General features: G+C 38.4%; 1 protein-coding gene across 1 annotated transcript in view; it reads left to right on the top strand.

Annotated features, from left to right (window-relative positions):
* The window catches only part of LOC142171782 (serine carboxypeptidase-like 18), a 53,813-nt gene that overhangs the window by 16,709 nt on the left and 20,885 nt on the right, over nt 1-16,219 (top strand). The window contains exons 8-12 of the mRNA XM_075235486.1: nt 575-628; nt 1,099-1,185; nt 1,282-1,440; nt 1,812-1,883; nt 1,960-2,066. Coding sequence (XP_075091587.1) covers nt 575-628; nt 1,099-1,185; nt 1,282-1,440; nt 1,812-1,883; nt 1,960-2,066 — 479 coding nt within the window. The remainder of the gene's footprint in view (nt 1-574; nt 629-1,098; nt 1,186-1,281; nt 1,441-1,811; nt 1,884-1,959; nt 2,067-16,219) is intronic.

Here is a 16,219-nt window from a genome sequence, read left to right on the forward strand (position 1 = left end):
TTTTCATTTGAAAAATATACTAATGTCTTTTTGGATAGTAAACAAGCTCATTCCATTTTTTATCGTGGAATCATTTAGTTAATAGTATCAGCATCCAAAGGTGAAAAAAGTATGAAGAGAACCATTAGGTCTTAAGTTTAAATTTAGGTGGAGACAAAAATTATTAGGTGTATATTTCTTCTAATTTACTTAACCCTTAGTGGACATATACATCCTATATTAGTGAAGATATCAGGTACTCAGTAGGATAGTTGAAGAACGTGTGAGGACATCATAGTCATAAAAAATTCAGCTAAAAGAGTGCTAATTCTACTAGAATTATCGTGGGAGGTTGTAAATATAGTTTTAATGTAATTACAAACGTGGGCCATTAGATGCCTTTTAGGGTTAAATACTCATTATTAAGATTACATACCAACCTCCTAAAAGTTGTGAACTTAAATAAAAAAGACAATCCTAATTCAATAACAATATCAAAATAAAATTAAAAAAACAATAATAATATACGTAGTTACCATCATAGGCACGCAGTATAAAATTCTACATCCGTTGATTTATCACAAATTTGTTGCAGGGATACTTACTTGGCAATCCAGTAACAATTATTCCTCGTGAAAATAACTATAGGGTTGCTTTTGCATGTACTCTCTATAAATTCCTCGTGAAAATAACTATACGAGGCATGTACTCTCTATAAATTCCTCGTTTTTCTTCGACATGTTTGGTTTATTAGGATGTATGTGGTATGACAGGAAGTTATTTTTCAAGGAAAATTTTTCCATCAAAAGGGTTCCTCAAACTCATTTTCCTTACAACTATCTTATTGTTAAACTTCATACTCCTAGCTCCAACTACCACTATATTATTATTATTATTATTATTAATCTTTAGTACTAAATAAATTCATTAAGACACTCTCTGATTTACTAATTCTTTTTTATTAATTCTTAACATATATTTTTTTTGAAAATATTTTTCACTCACCGATCAAATACCGAAAACCATTTTCTTAGCTGGGAAAACACTTTTCAGAAAATATTTTTCGTTAAAAAGGACTTTCATCCTTCACTGACTTTAGTTTCTACTTTTCTTAAATAGTCATTGCTAGCTAATTGTGGAGGAAAATACGAGCAAATAGATCCAAGTAATTCATCTTGTCTAAGGGATATGCATACATTCACCAAGGTTAGCAATTGTTTCCTTTTAATTGGAACTCTTTCCCAGTTTCCCCAACAAAAGTTTTGTTTGTCAAGTTAATATAATGTGTTTATTTTTATATAGATTTGTAAAGGAATATATCAATACCATATTCTGGAGCCACTTTGTGATCCAGTTATCTTAAAACCTCCTCAATCACATTATTACTCCAGAAGAAGATCGGTGCATGAGATGGTCCAAAAGCTTAGAAATCCTGCATCACTTCCTGGAGTTAAATGTCGAGTAAGATATGATTATCAATTTACTAACTCTTCCAATTAATCCACATGTAATTATGGGTGTATGTTGAGATTAGAAATTAGTAGTTGGCGAGATTGTTTATTTTTTCTAGCCGGTATATATAGATTATACACTGATTATACATATATTATACATGAATTATATGTATATCATATATCCGCCGGCTATATTTAGTTTAACAGGTCGGGTGAATAGCTATTTTGGTTAATTCTTCTATAAGAAGTAAGAGATGTTGAATTTCCACATACTTTTCTGTTATCATCTGAACTAACACAAATTGGTATAACATATTAGATTGAAAATTTCATATATAAAGGAACATTATTGTCTGAGTTATTAAAATGGTTATCTAGGATGATTGGTATGAACTCTCTGTGATTTGGGCCAATGATGATACTGTAAGAAAGGCTCTTCACGTTAGAAAGGTATGTAAATTTTCTCAATCAAAGAAAAAGTGCAGATTAACATCTGGAATTTAATAAAATACAGAGTTGAATATAGGGAACAACTGGAGCATGGGAACAATGCGGCCGCAACTTTCCCTTCACGTTAACTATCAATAATATTCTTCCCTATCATGCATATCTTAGTAGTAAAGTTGTTTACCCGTAAAACGGTACAGTTGAATTTATACGTAGTTTCTAGACAAGTGAATTAATTTGATCCTAAAATAATACAATAATTGAAAAAATGTATAATACTTAGCCTTGAAATATAGATGAAAACAGCAGAGATGACAATTCCGGGAACAGTGTTTTCGGGCACAATGATGATGAGATCAAAAAGCAAGAAAGTAAAATTGTATAAAGCTTTGTATAGAATAGAGTACAAGTTTAGCCAGGAAATTCGTCTTCTTTACAATGATAACTGAGCTCACTATTTATAGCTATGTATAGGGAAGGAAGTCCTAGGATCATGTCCTCTTTTAATGTCAATTATGAGGGTTATTGATGAAGACGTAACGGTGAACATAAATGCAAAATTCTCTATAACGGACCGTCGCTCTTATTGCTGCAGAATATTCACTATTAAATGCTACCGGGCGCAGAGCATTTAACACACCTTTTTGAACGTTATCTTTCCCGGTGACCAGCGAACGTTATCGGTCATTGCTGTCTTGGGTTCCACGTGTCCTCTTTTTAGACGTCCACGTGCCATATCATATTTCACCCTATATAGATAGTCCCCCTGCTTTCCGGTGACATAACTAACTTTATGTTACCGGAAAGTTGGTAGAAATACCTTTTTGGAGGGAATTACTATAACTCCCTCTGAAGGTTCCTGACAGTTGATTAGACGCACGTTTCTTCGCATTTAATGCCCCGAACACGCGTTATCCCATGATTCAACATAATTTTTGCCGATTATCGAGGTAATCACAGCCATGAATTTTGCCGCCAAAATTTACTTATATGCCACATTCTTTTTCTTTGCGTTTCATAATTTCTCGAGCTCCTGATTTGCATTTTTGTTTTCCATTCTTTCTCTAGTTCTCTTCAAACACGTAACCTTTTCCTTCTTCTTTTTCAATGGCTTCTTTCTCTAAGCGTGATGGTTCTACAAAGAATAAAAACAAAATCGAGGACTCTGTTCCTCTAACGGTGGGTTCCATCATCCCAAGAAAACTCAGTACCACAAAGGACCTTGAAGAGAAATTCCCTACTGCTAACCCTCGTACATGGGCTATTAATAAGTACCCTTCTTCCATTCATCCTTTCAGTATTCCTGCTGTGAAGGAAGACTGTCGCTGCCATGAGTTGAATATTATCTCTCCTGATCTATCAGAGCGAGTGACCCTTCCCAAGGAAGGTTTTACATACTTTTACACGTATCCCTTTACTTTGGGTGCGTTTTCTTTGAGTGGAGAGCTTGATTCCGTGATTGCGGAGTTTTTGGATCGCTACCAAGTGAGTTTGGCGTAGGTAAGTCCTTCAATGTGGAGGACGGTCGCCTGTCTTCGACGCTTGTGCTAGGAAAATGGAGAGGAGCTAACCTTAGCTCATATGATGAATCTCTATTCCCCCAAAATCTTCCGCAGGGGAATGATAAACCTTTGTAAGTGTTTCCACCATGCTTTGCTGTCTAGCATGGATGATGAAAATGACCGTGGGTGGATGAAATGGTTCGTTGTAGTTTCCACCAACAACATCATTCCGACAACGACTTCATCCTTTCCGGCCGCTTGGAACCGCACACGTAAGCTCTTTGTTTTGTATTTCTTTTTACTAGATATTCCTCTGTGGTCGTATCAACTCTTCACCCTTCGCACGTTTCAGCAACTCGATGGATCCCACCGGTGGTGGAAGGTTCGGACCGGTGGGTTCAAAAGATCTTGGATGTCACAACGTCCGAAACTCGTTTATGGAAAGAAATGGCCCTTAAATACGGGTGGAAGGCCAAAAATTATGGTAATTTTAATTTACCTTGCTTACATTATGAAGAACTCGATTGAACCCTTCTGACTTGCTCAAGAAATAAGGTCTACCTGCGGTTGCTGTCCCCGAGGAAGACGTTTTGGCTGATCCTGCTGATGTAGCGAGGTTGCTTCAGGAAGTACTTACTCGAACAAGTATCTCCGTGCCTGTTTCGGGCGCGAACACATCTTTACGGAGTCCCCGGCCGGAGGATAAGCAACCAAAGAGAAGACGTTCCTCCGCGACTGGGGAATAGAATAAGAGGGTAAAGACTGATGCCCCCCGAGTCATCTCCGGTGGCGATGACGACTGGTCCTCCTTCTGGGCCGGTCATAGACACCATGATGATTGATGATAATGAAGAAGCTGTTGATGAGGGAGCTTCTTTACATAGAAGGCGGCGATCCTCATCATCTCAACAGGATGCGCGACCTGTTGAGATAGTTACACCAACTGAAGACGATGTTTCAGCACTTTGGGGAGAATCTGATTTGGTAGAATAAGCCAACTCCTATTTTTGGGCCCCAATTAATGTAACTGGTGCTGCGGGGCTGAGTACCGGTTCCTTGCCATCTTTGGTTTGCGAGCATCCAATAGCCGGCACTGCATTTGATGCAGCTGCTTCTCATTTTTTAACTCTATCAGCTTCATTTCCACCTTCACCAATACCAGCAACTGCTACATCACTTCCATCTTCATTCACTCTTCCACCAGCAGTTGCCACATCACCTCCACCGGCCGCATCTGACCATGAAGAAGGTGTTCTTCTTCCACAGTCCCTAGTTCATAGGAATTTGGGGCAAAATTATGCTGCCCCTTTTGAACATCCACAAAAGAGGAGGAACGTTACTCTTTCGGTCTCTATCGGATGCAACTTTCTAACCGGCTGGTGGAGCTTGCTAACTATCTGAAGCCTTTGGCTTCAGAAAAAGACTGGGAAAAGATTCAGGCACTCTCGGAAGAGTGCTTGTTGAACAATGCCATGCACAACGCCGCAGCGGTACGTTCTTTTCTTCAATCTTTACTTCTTCTACTTTTGTATGAATGTATTCTAAGTTTTACTTCTTATTGTCTTGTAGGCCAACTTTCTTTCTTCTGAGGGCCTTCAAAGATTGATTCATGAAAAGGAAGAACTTACTTCTGAACAGAATTAGCTATTGGTGGAACGAGACAAAACTGTTCTCCGCCTCTCGGAACTGGAAACCAAAGCTGCTGAGGCCATTGTTTTGGAGGCTCGTTTACAGCAGAGCGAGCAAGAAGTGGTAACCCTTAGCCAAGAGATTGGCCCGTTGAGGGTTAGATTTGATGAAGCCAAGGACAAATGGGTTGAAGTCCAGGACGTCATTCTTGCTGCAACCGATCGTGAGGCTGCCTCTGCTGATAGAGTGATTAACTTGGAGGCAGCCTTGAACTCCAAAATCAAAGAGCTTGCTGCTGTGGGGGCGAAACACACCCACCTAGAAGAGAAGTATAGGAAAACTATCGAGCATAATAGGCTCTTTAGTTGAACTATTTGCGACCTCGACGTCAACCTCAAATTTGCTAGGTCCGCCCGGGAAAGCCTTTCTGCCGAGGTTACCCAACTCAAAGAAGAACTTAAGTGCCGAGCGGCTTCCCTCATTGTTGAAAAAACGTATTCCATGTACAGCATGATGAGAAAAAACTTGGAAGAGGCCAAAGCTGGTATCATTGACGTTGATGCCGAAATTGCTAAGGCCCGAGAGCTTGAGTTGGCTTCTTAGAATGGACTCCCGGCGCAGTCTGATACTCCTGGTTCTTCTGGTTTATGTTCTGAGTTTTCGGAAACTGAAGAGGGATCGGAAGACGATGATGCTGAAGACCAAACTAGAGAAAATGTTGAGCCATCGGTGGACTCAACTACATTTCCCAGGAATGCGGACACTTCTCTTCCTCCTGGTTTCGGAGGTGCTGCAGTTTAACTTTTCCTTTCTTTTTCCCATTTTGTAATTTTACCATTTTGTACTTTTACCATTTTGGCACGTTCTTGTAAATAAAGACATATTTTTGCTCAAGTATCATTTGAGTCTTACTTTCGTTTGAATATCTATACAAGTCTTTAATCTTTGCATTTGCTCAAGAGTTCTACGCATATTTTCCTGTTCGCGCTTTACTATGTGTGGTCTCGAATGTGCTTTCCTTGAAGCACTTTGCTTCCAAAGTATTATCCCTTTTACGTGAGGGTTTCTATAAGTATTTGCGCAAGGTTATTTTTTGCGTCCTTTTCATATGCAACTTCGGGTGTATTTTTCCCCGATGACATTTTAGATTCCGGGCATAAATTCTTCTGGAACCAACCCTTTAACGTGAGGGTTTTTATAAGAGATGGCCCTCTTATGTTTACAGTGCTCTTGAAGAAGACGTCTCCTGTTCATTACGACACTAACATTTGAAGTACTTGTTTAACTTTCAAATGACAAAGTTTATTCATCGTCCAGACAAGAAACAAGATAAAAACTTAAAGATTTCATTTTATTCCTTCTATTTTAAAAAAATACATAAGCATTTGCTATGCTGAAAAGAAATTGCCATTACTAGTGGCTATCTTGTACAACTTGTTTCTATGGGGCTGGCTGCGCAGTCCCCAGTCCCGATGATGCGTTTAGTTTCCTGATTTTTGGTCCTCGGTTGACGTGGCAGTCATTGTTGCCGTATCCTCATATCATTTCCCCAAGTGTTCGAATGCGAAGAGTACGAATTGGAACACTGAAAGTTTTGTATCTTCGAAGATTCCACCAATGAATTGCTAGTAATCCTTCACTCAACAACATACCTTACTTCCCCTTAGGAATCCATGCTATCAAGCGAAAGAATACCTAACAGTCCTCTAGTGGTTTGTGCTCGTAAACGGTCGGGTAACCTCCGTTCGGTAGCAAACTTAACTTCCCAATGGGAATTTGCTATCGAACCAAAGATTATCTAATCGTCCCCAAGTGGAAGCTTGTTTGTTTTCCTTGCTATAAAAGGTCTTATTGTTGTTGTCTTCGTAGTATGCTTTCTATCACTGCCTCATTAAAAATCTTTCCAAAAAAACCCAACTGGGACAAAAACTGAATGAAGGGAAAAAGAGTGCAGCACATACTTTTCGCTTGATTAACGTTCATCAGCAATAATATCTTTTGAGGTTTGCCACGTTCCAATTTCTAGGAAACTTGTCTCCATTCTAGTTCTCCAACTCATATGAACCTTTCCCAATGATAACTGAAATCCGGTAGGGACCTTCCCACGTTGGACCTAGCTTCCCCGCGTTGAGCTCCTGGGTATTTTGGGTTACTTTCCTTTGAACCAAGTCTCATACTTTGAAATAACGGAAGTTGGCTCTTCGATTATAATATCGCTCCATTCTCTGCTTTTGAGCTACCATTCTTACATTCGCCAAGTCTCTGCGTTCTTCGAGTATTTCCAAGTTGATTAACATCGCTTCGTTGTTTGATTCTTCATCTTCCCGAAAATATCTCAAAGTGGGTTCACCTAGTTCCACCGTGATTAGGGCTTCAGCACCGTACACGAGGGAAAAATGAGTTTCTCCTGTACTCGACTTGGCCATTGTTCGGTAGGCCCATAGAACTCAGGGCAATTCTTCGGGCCATTTGCCCTTTGCTGCTTCCAACCTTTTCTTGAGGTTTTGAATAATCACTTTGTTTGTTGACTCCGCTTGACCGTTTGCGCTTGGATGATAAGGAGAAGATGTGATCCTCTTTATCTTCAAATCTTCGAGGAATTTTGTAACTTTTGCATCGATAAATTGTGGACCATTGTCGCATGCTATCGCTTTTGGTATTCCGAACCTGCGAATTATATTTTCCCACATGAAATCGACCACTTTGCGTTTTCCGATCTTCTGATAAGGATCTGCCTCCACCCATTTAGAAAAATAGTATCACGACCCAAACCGTAGGGCCATGACGGGCACCCGGTGCCTAACTCAACCGAGTACCAGCGTAACGTATCCTTCTTATCATACTATCATGGGTAAATGAACAAGAAAGGCCGTCATGAGATAACTAGAATTAAACATAAGAGAATACTCGACATGGGATGACCCAACATGCGACATACGGGCCTATAAGGCCGACATGATCATTTGTATACTCAAAACATAGGCCGACAAGGCCATACAAGTATCTCTATACATGACATCTGTCAACAAGCCTCCATGAGTACATAAATGTCATAAAGTTCGAGATATGGTCCCACCAAACCAATCAATACATGTCCAAATCATACTGACTAGATAGGCAACTCCAGAGTAAGTGGAGTGCACCAACACCTTCCGCTGAGCTGATAGCCTTCTAGGAGGACTCTCAACTTGTCTATCGGGACCTGCGGGCATGAAACGCAGTGTCCCCAGGCAAAAGGGACTTCAGTACAAATAAAGTACCGAGTATGTAAGGCATGACAGTAGTATATAAAAGACACGAAAGAAACTTGGAGTAAAGAACTCAACCAGTAATTCTGAATAGCTCTGTGAATCAGAAAAAATTTATAATGTCATGCATGTGCGTATAAATGCCATACCATGTATAGGTATATGCGTACATAACATCATCAAGCCGCTGAGGGTATCTCATCATATCATCTCAGCCACTGTGGGCGAAATCATCAACGTATACCAGCTGATCAGGTGGTGGTGCGTATATAACGCCATAACCTTTTCCCATATCCCATATACATATAATATACGCGTATATAATGCCATCTGGTCATGGGTCAATGTACATGTATAAATGAATGCAATGCATAATGAAGTAAGTCAGTAAGATTTCTCGGAATGTCATAAGATCAATATGCCTTCGGATAAACTTTAGCAACTTACGTATTTTTCTGATACCCATGCAAATAAGATATAATAGTAGGACATATGGGGAATCAAGAACATAGGCACCCCTAGTACTTGTATGAATAGAGTCATTTATGAAAGTTTCGTGTTTGCACGTTTCGTTTGTATCATATGGATCATGCCAAAAAGAAAGAATGGATATCCTTAACATACTTGTATGATCTCTTCCTTATTACTCAACCAGGCTCAATACAACTTCTTGCATCTACAACAAGTGAAATGATATTATCGTTAACATATAATGTCGTACCATCGTATTTGGCTAGTCGCATGGCTTAAGAAAAATCGGGAAGCAACTCCCCTATTTTTAATACATCCCAAAGACCACTAAGGGTCATCAACAACCCAATAACAACAACTATAACCAACAATAGCAACAACAACAATATAATCCAAAATGAGTTTCTCCGATTATCTTAACAATCATATTGAGCCGCAAGTTCATTTTTACTCATAACAAGATATAAATTGAATCCAAATCTTATTCCATAAATTAGTTTACAACCTTCAGAACATCATATTTATATGTACTATATTATTTCTAGTTCAAAACATCCACAAAATGCCTTCCAAAACAACCCCATACGTCTTGCACCTTAACTTTTATCGTCAATCACTTGTTTTCATCTTTTCTTCTTCAATCAACTTAATTAACACCTAGAAAAGCTTAAAAACAGAAGCCACAACATTATCAAATTATTTTTCATAATTTTCAGCCACCACAAAACCATATATTTAGCCACAAAACAGTCCAATCAAAAAGACAACCATATCCCATGTTCTTTCAAGTGCTATCTTAGGGTTTTTCACTCAAACAACACAACCAACACAAGATTAACCTTAGGCACAATCAATAAGATATTATACATACCTTGTAAAGCATCTACAACTCGAAACCCCATCTCAACTTAGCTCACAATAGCCCTCAATGGCAATACAATACCATAGAATTGACTTAAGCTAATTTTCACTTCCAATCTCAAGTTTCGTATGCTTCTTTTACCAATTCACTTGATAAACTTATAGATATGCATAACAACAGAAAACATATCATAATCAAGTTATTTTATCTATTTTCCAGCCATTTATAGTTCATGGAAACAACCATTCCAAAACAGTCTATTAAAACCCATAACGTCTCAAACTATTTCAAGTCTCCTCTTGTAGTATTTTGCTCAAATATTGCAACCAACACACAAACAACTTCAAGTACATGTAGTAAGATTTTATACTCAACTTAAACAGTAGAAACAACATTAAATTGCAGCCAAGCACAACCCACAACTATCCTCAATAACACCACAACACTATAGGTGTTGTATTCTCTTCTTGAATCAACTTTTAGTGTTCAAGTTGGTGTGTAAACACTTGTAGTTAGCCTTGAAAATCTAATATATATGAAGTAGGGATTGATTATTACCTTAATAAACAAGAATATTATGAAATCTGAGGTTACTTACCTTTGACGAACCCTCCAAAATAGCCACAAGATGAAGAACTATGATCTAGCAAGCACCACGGGATTTCTAGCGTTGGATTCATGTTTTCATCTTAGGTTCTCACCCTAGAATCATGGTTGAACCATTGGAGAGCATTTTGGAGGATTTAGGAACTGTTTTGGACCATAAAAATGAGTTAAAACGACAGAGAATCGACTTTCATACAAGCTGGAGTTTTCCCGATTTTGTGGGTCCCATGGGTGCTGCTTGCGTAGTCTCGCAAAAATGCAATTATTTCTCTACTCCAATATCATATCGAAGAATGGTTAAATGCGTTAGAAACTAGACTCAAAAACATTCAAATTGGTATATAATATGTCCTAAAAAGACATCATAAATCTTACAAAATCTATTGCTCAAAAAGCTTCATTACAAGGCAAATCGTTAGTCGGTTTTTTGTTTCCGCAACTTAAATCCGATTTTCCCAAACTTTATATTTTGATATCCAAACATCATATATAGTCATATCATAACTTTAAACTAATTTAAATTATGATTAACAAGTCTAATATTCATCTTAACTTACTTAAGACTTCGGTAAATATTTCTTATCCTTGTAGAAGGATTTCATCTTTTTTGAGCTTACATTAGATAATCCTATAATGAAAGTGACGTCTGAAGTACGGGGTGTAACAACATGTCCCCTTAGAAATATTTGTCCCCGAATGATAACTCTTAAAGGCTTGCGAAAATGGGACATAACATCATTAAATCACTTTATATACTTTCAAAGAGGATCTCATTTTCAAGCTTACATCAATTGACTTACGACGTACTTTCACATACAAAAACATGGGGTGTAACATCATTCCCCTCTTTGGAACATTCGTCCTCGAATGTTGACTGATACGCTTATCATTCTCATAACCTATGGCTCTTATGACTACTTTAATGTTGTCCTTTGCCATCTAGGCAACTGTTCTATGAATAAATCCAAAGGCCAGGGCATTCCCCCCTTTAGGCCTCTTTCTCACACCACGACTTGTGGTCGGAATCCTTTCCAGTCTCTTAACTATTGCTACCTTCTATCATGGAGTCTGTACGACTTTGTCTTTGTATGTGCGCCTATGCGACTTTTCTCTAATTTTCCTCCAGCTTTTAGCCAATCTCTAGGCCTCACTTTGTGAACATATACAGGACTACGACAAGCTATCCCTCTGGGTATCTATAGGTATACTGAAGTTCTTTGCTTGGTACTTTGTTGAATGTACCACTATTGCCATATTTTGTTTCCTAGCCTTGGTTATCTGTCCTTATGGCTTTAGTGCATCTAGGTAGGTCATACCATACTATAACACTTACTTCGGTTTATTATTACCGAGGCTTGCTACCCACCTCCAGGTTACTCTCTCACTGCTTATCCCATATGTATAAATCTAAGTCCTTTAATGCTTCCTTATTATTGTTCATCTAAAGAATGACATCATAACCTCCTCTTATGCTTTGGAATTTATATCCATCTATTGTTGATTCACCTTAATTTTGATCTATATCTACCACTGATAACTTGAGACTTATTACGTAATACATTTTCACTAGGGCTCACGTCTCATCGGGGAACATCTGAAGTGATTTTCCTGATCCACCTAGGGGTGATACTATACTTCAATAACCGTATTTTATAGCATCTCTGCGTGATTCATCTTATATGGGTATTTTAATCCCATGCAATTCATGAAATCCCTTTTCTTAAAATCATTACTTATTCAAAAGCCTAAACGTCACCCTCTTATCTATCACCGTTACATCCTTATTCTACTACCAGAGCAGCATTTCATCTCTTCTAATTGCTCATATTCTTAGATTTCTCTAAGTTCCTTTAGACTGTACCAAGCTTTCTATAACTTATGGAAACCATCAGCTCTCTTGTTTTGATAGGCTTAATCTCGAGGCCTTACCTGTTCTCATTACTTTCTCACTTACCTTTTCATAACCTTATTCTTGTCTACCTAAAACCTTGTCGCTCTATCATACTTTAGCTTGCAACCTACACATATCTATTTATACTACTCGCAATCTTCCTTTAAATTGATAGCACCATAGATTTCCTTTCGTGCCTTCTCAGTCTTCTTTAAATATAAAAATTTATTTTCCTGATCGTTCTGCCACTTGTTGCATGAATACTTAACTTATCTTATTGCCTACGAATACTGGAATTTCCTGTAACTCATATGATCTCAAATATCACCTTTGATTTTTACTTCCCTTTCATTAGCCAGGATGATGCCACTTTCTTATAGAGTGTATACAATATTGTAGTGAGACTATTGTTACAAGACCATTTCTTCTTTATGTCATTATGCTTAGGTTGAAGCCTTCTTCCTTATTCCTCAGCTAGTTTTTGGGGTAGTACATGGTGGAGACCCTCTGACTCCTGTAAAGCTACGAGCTTATTACATCGCATACCCGAAGGAATTTTTGATGTTCTTACTCGCCTATAATTATCCTTAGTTACATACCTCTGTGCCCTTGTGCTTGTAGGGTTACTTCTGAACTGAAATTTTGAATGTCTCCCCAGTGGCACTCTCTTTTATTTCTGGAACACTTATACAGTACCTTTAAGTACCCCAACTCTTATCTAAAAAAATTTCAACAATTGTGATCTCGTATCTGCGAGACTGGATTCCCTATGTTAGGGTTTACTATGTTTATCTTGCACGATCTGTTGATTTATTTGTATCCTCTGTTCTAGCCATAACTAGACTCTTCCTGAATCCACTACAGACTACTCGTTGGTCCATTGTCATATCTACATTTTGCGTAACCCCTCTTGGGTTATGTCCTTTGTCTTAACTTACCTCTCGTACGGGCTCCTTATGTATCAAGTGTTCATTCCCACTTATTTATCAATATCATCCGGTGCGGAACCCTTACTGCTTCTCCCTAACATCATGCTTGCATAATGTTCTAGAGTCATATCATATCTGTAGGATCTGAATAAATGCAATCTCATTCCTTTCACCTTTTTACCACATTCTTTATTTACTATTCCATAGTTACCTCTTCATCTTTGGCGTATTTTTACATCTTTACTGACATCTTACCCGCCTTGTGGTAACCCTTCTATACTAAGGATAACTAAAGTTTCTATGCTCGAGGGGTGACAGTGTAACACCCCAGAAAAAAAATATTCGAAGTACTTGAGCGCTAATAAGAAAGTTGATGTGCGCTCATTATATTATTTTGTGTGCGGAAAATTACTATTAATATAATAGATATCAATTGGATATAATAATAAGTGTACGAGGTATATTATAAGTGATGTGGGGTCTAAGGAAAGCTCTAAGTCCAAGTCAAGTTGGAAATTTTATGATAGACTAAAGTTCCAAATGAGTACGCACAAGAACAAAACTTGGACGAGCATATATATATATATAAGGAGTTATGTGATGGATGACCTATAGAATTAAAGGTCTTCGAGTCTAGTTTTTAACGCTTTAAACCGTTCGTTATTTGGACATTCCTACAAGAAGTTATGACCAAATTACCAAAGGCTGGCGGAGGAGTCTGCGGATGCAAAGAAACCGAGGCCGCGTCCGAAAGAAAGGCTTGCAGTGAAGTGCTGCCATAGCATCCAGGTCCGCATCCTAACTTCAAAGAGGAGTGAGGTGGGGATGTGAAGCATCTAGGGCAGCATCCGAAACCCAGAAATCTGGGCCTATAAATACAATACAATTTCGGGGTTCATTTTCCCCATTTCATTTGGACGCATTTTGGAGCTCTTCTCCACTTTCTCAAGACCACCAACTCCCCTCTTCTTCAAGGTAAGCAATCCCCATTATTTTGGTGTGAAATTCCATCATTTCTACACTAGTATTGATGAAATCTACACATAAAATACATAGATCATCAAGAAATTTCTTCAAGAACTCAAAGGATGGTTTTGCAAGATTTCTTCCAAAAGATAATCATATACCCTTAGACTTACATGTATGGATATATTATGGGAATATGAGTATGAATTAATTATAGGAACTCATGGTATGGTGATTGGAAGCCATAAGTTCCCAATTTAAATACATAATCATTGTAGAGATTTAAAGGTGATTATTGGATGGAATTTTGTTGGTTGGGTGAGAATGGTTGGTCACACATGTGATGTTAGAATTATAAGTTGTTAAAGAATGATGGTGGGATAAATTTTTAGTAAATGATGGTAGTTGGAAGAACTAATTCTATGGTTAAGAAATGTATAAATGTATACACACTAGGTGTTTGGTAAATTGTCTAAATGGCCTAAACTATGGAATGGGTTACTAATGTTAGTACCAATGGATGTTGATATTGTAGATTGAAGTTGCTTAGCATAGTAGATAGTTGTAGTATCATTAAGGGGTGAATTTCAGTTTCGGATCGTTGGCATTGAATTGAGGAGACAAGAGGGAATTCAGAGGTGGATACGCACGTAATGGAATTTTCTGAGTATTGATTAGCTTGCTCGACGTTGGGTTCGTCTTGTTGAGGTAAGTAACACTTCTAAACTTGGTTCTGAAGGTATGAATCCCCGAATTGGTGTTATATAAATTGTTTGGAAGTGGCGCACACGATAATTGGTGAGCGTGTGGACGTGCACAATTGAAATTGTGACTTGAATAAATTTTGTGGAGTTGAAAATTTTAAAAATCATGTTATATCTGAACATTTCCCACGTGTTAGAGAAATTGAGCTGAGGCTCTTATTAAAGATCATGTTTAGGCTACGTGCCGATATTTTGGGACCCATGGGGTCGTGTTGCTGTTAAATTAATTGTTTTAAAATATACATTTCATACTCTGTCATGCTCATCCAGTGTGAGGATATTTATGGGATCGGGCTGCACGCCGCAACAGGCCTTATAGGCTTTACTATTTTATGGATCGGGGCTGCTCGCCTGCAGCAGGCCTTATAGGCTTTATTATTATACGGATCGGGATTGCCCACCTGCAGTAGGCCATGTCTGCTTTATATCATGATTGGGCTGAAGGAGCCCCTCCGAAGTCTGTACACACCCCCAGTGAGCGTAGATGATTATATATATTCGGGATGGACTTCCCAAGGCATGGACTTGCCTTACTTACGATGATTATATATATATTCGACTGCTTATATATATGTTTGGGATGTATTTTCCCAGGGCATGGACTTGCCTTACTTATTTATATTGTAATGAATTTACATGGACATGGATCTTGTCCGTATCATTTGCATTTGGGGATAAATTACCCCAGGGATGGATTGGCCTTATATGGTACTGAGTGACTAACTGTCAGTCGATGCGTATATATATACGGGTTGGAACACCCCTAGGCTAGATTGGCCATAAACTGTACCGGGTGACCGAATAATTTGTGACCAGTATTTACATGACGTCTTTCTACTGGGATGTCATATTCCTCATATCATGCAGTAGTGATCTATTTCTCTTGTACTGAGTTTAACTGTTGAACTTGAAAGCATGCCTACATTTTGTACCATTATGTATACTGGACTATACCTGCGGAGCTCGTCACTACTTTCAGCCCATAGGTTAGTCTTGTTACTTATTGATTTGGCTGTACTCATACTACACTCTGCACCTTGTGTGCAGATCCAGGTGCTTCCGGACACGGCGGCAGTTAGACCTTAGTATGTTACCAGTTGGATACTATCAGGGTAGCTGCTTGGTGTCTGCTGACCTTGTCTCTCTTTCCTTCAGTTATTGTACTGTTCTATACTTTCAGACAATGGCTTTTATCAGTCAGACATTGTATTAATATTAGATGCTCATGTACTCAGTGACACCGGGTTTTGGGAGTGTTATATTTGTATTTGTGAGATTTCTTCCGCTGAATTTAATTATTTTTATTTTCAAATTTAAAAGATATGGTTATTTATTAAGATTGTGGGCTTGCCTAGTGTTGAGATAGGCGCCATCACGACTGGTGAGATTTTGGGTCGTGACAAGTTTGTATCAGAACCTAGGTTACATAGGTCTCACGAGTCATGAGCAAGTGTCTAGTAGAGTCTTGCGG

Source organism: Nicotiana tabacum, chromosome 17 (assembly GCF_000715075.1).
Source record: "Nicotiana tabacum cultivar K326 chromosome 17, ASM71507v2, whole genome shotgun sequence".
Lineage (NCBI taxonomy): Eukaryota > Viridiplantae > Streptophyta > Magnoliopsida > Solanales > Solanaceae > Nicotiana > Nicotiana tabacum.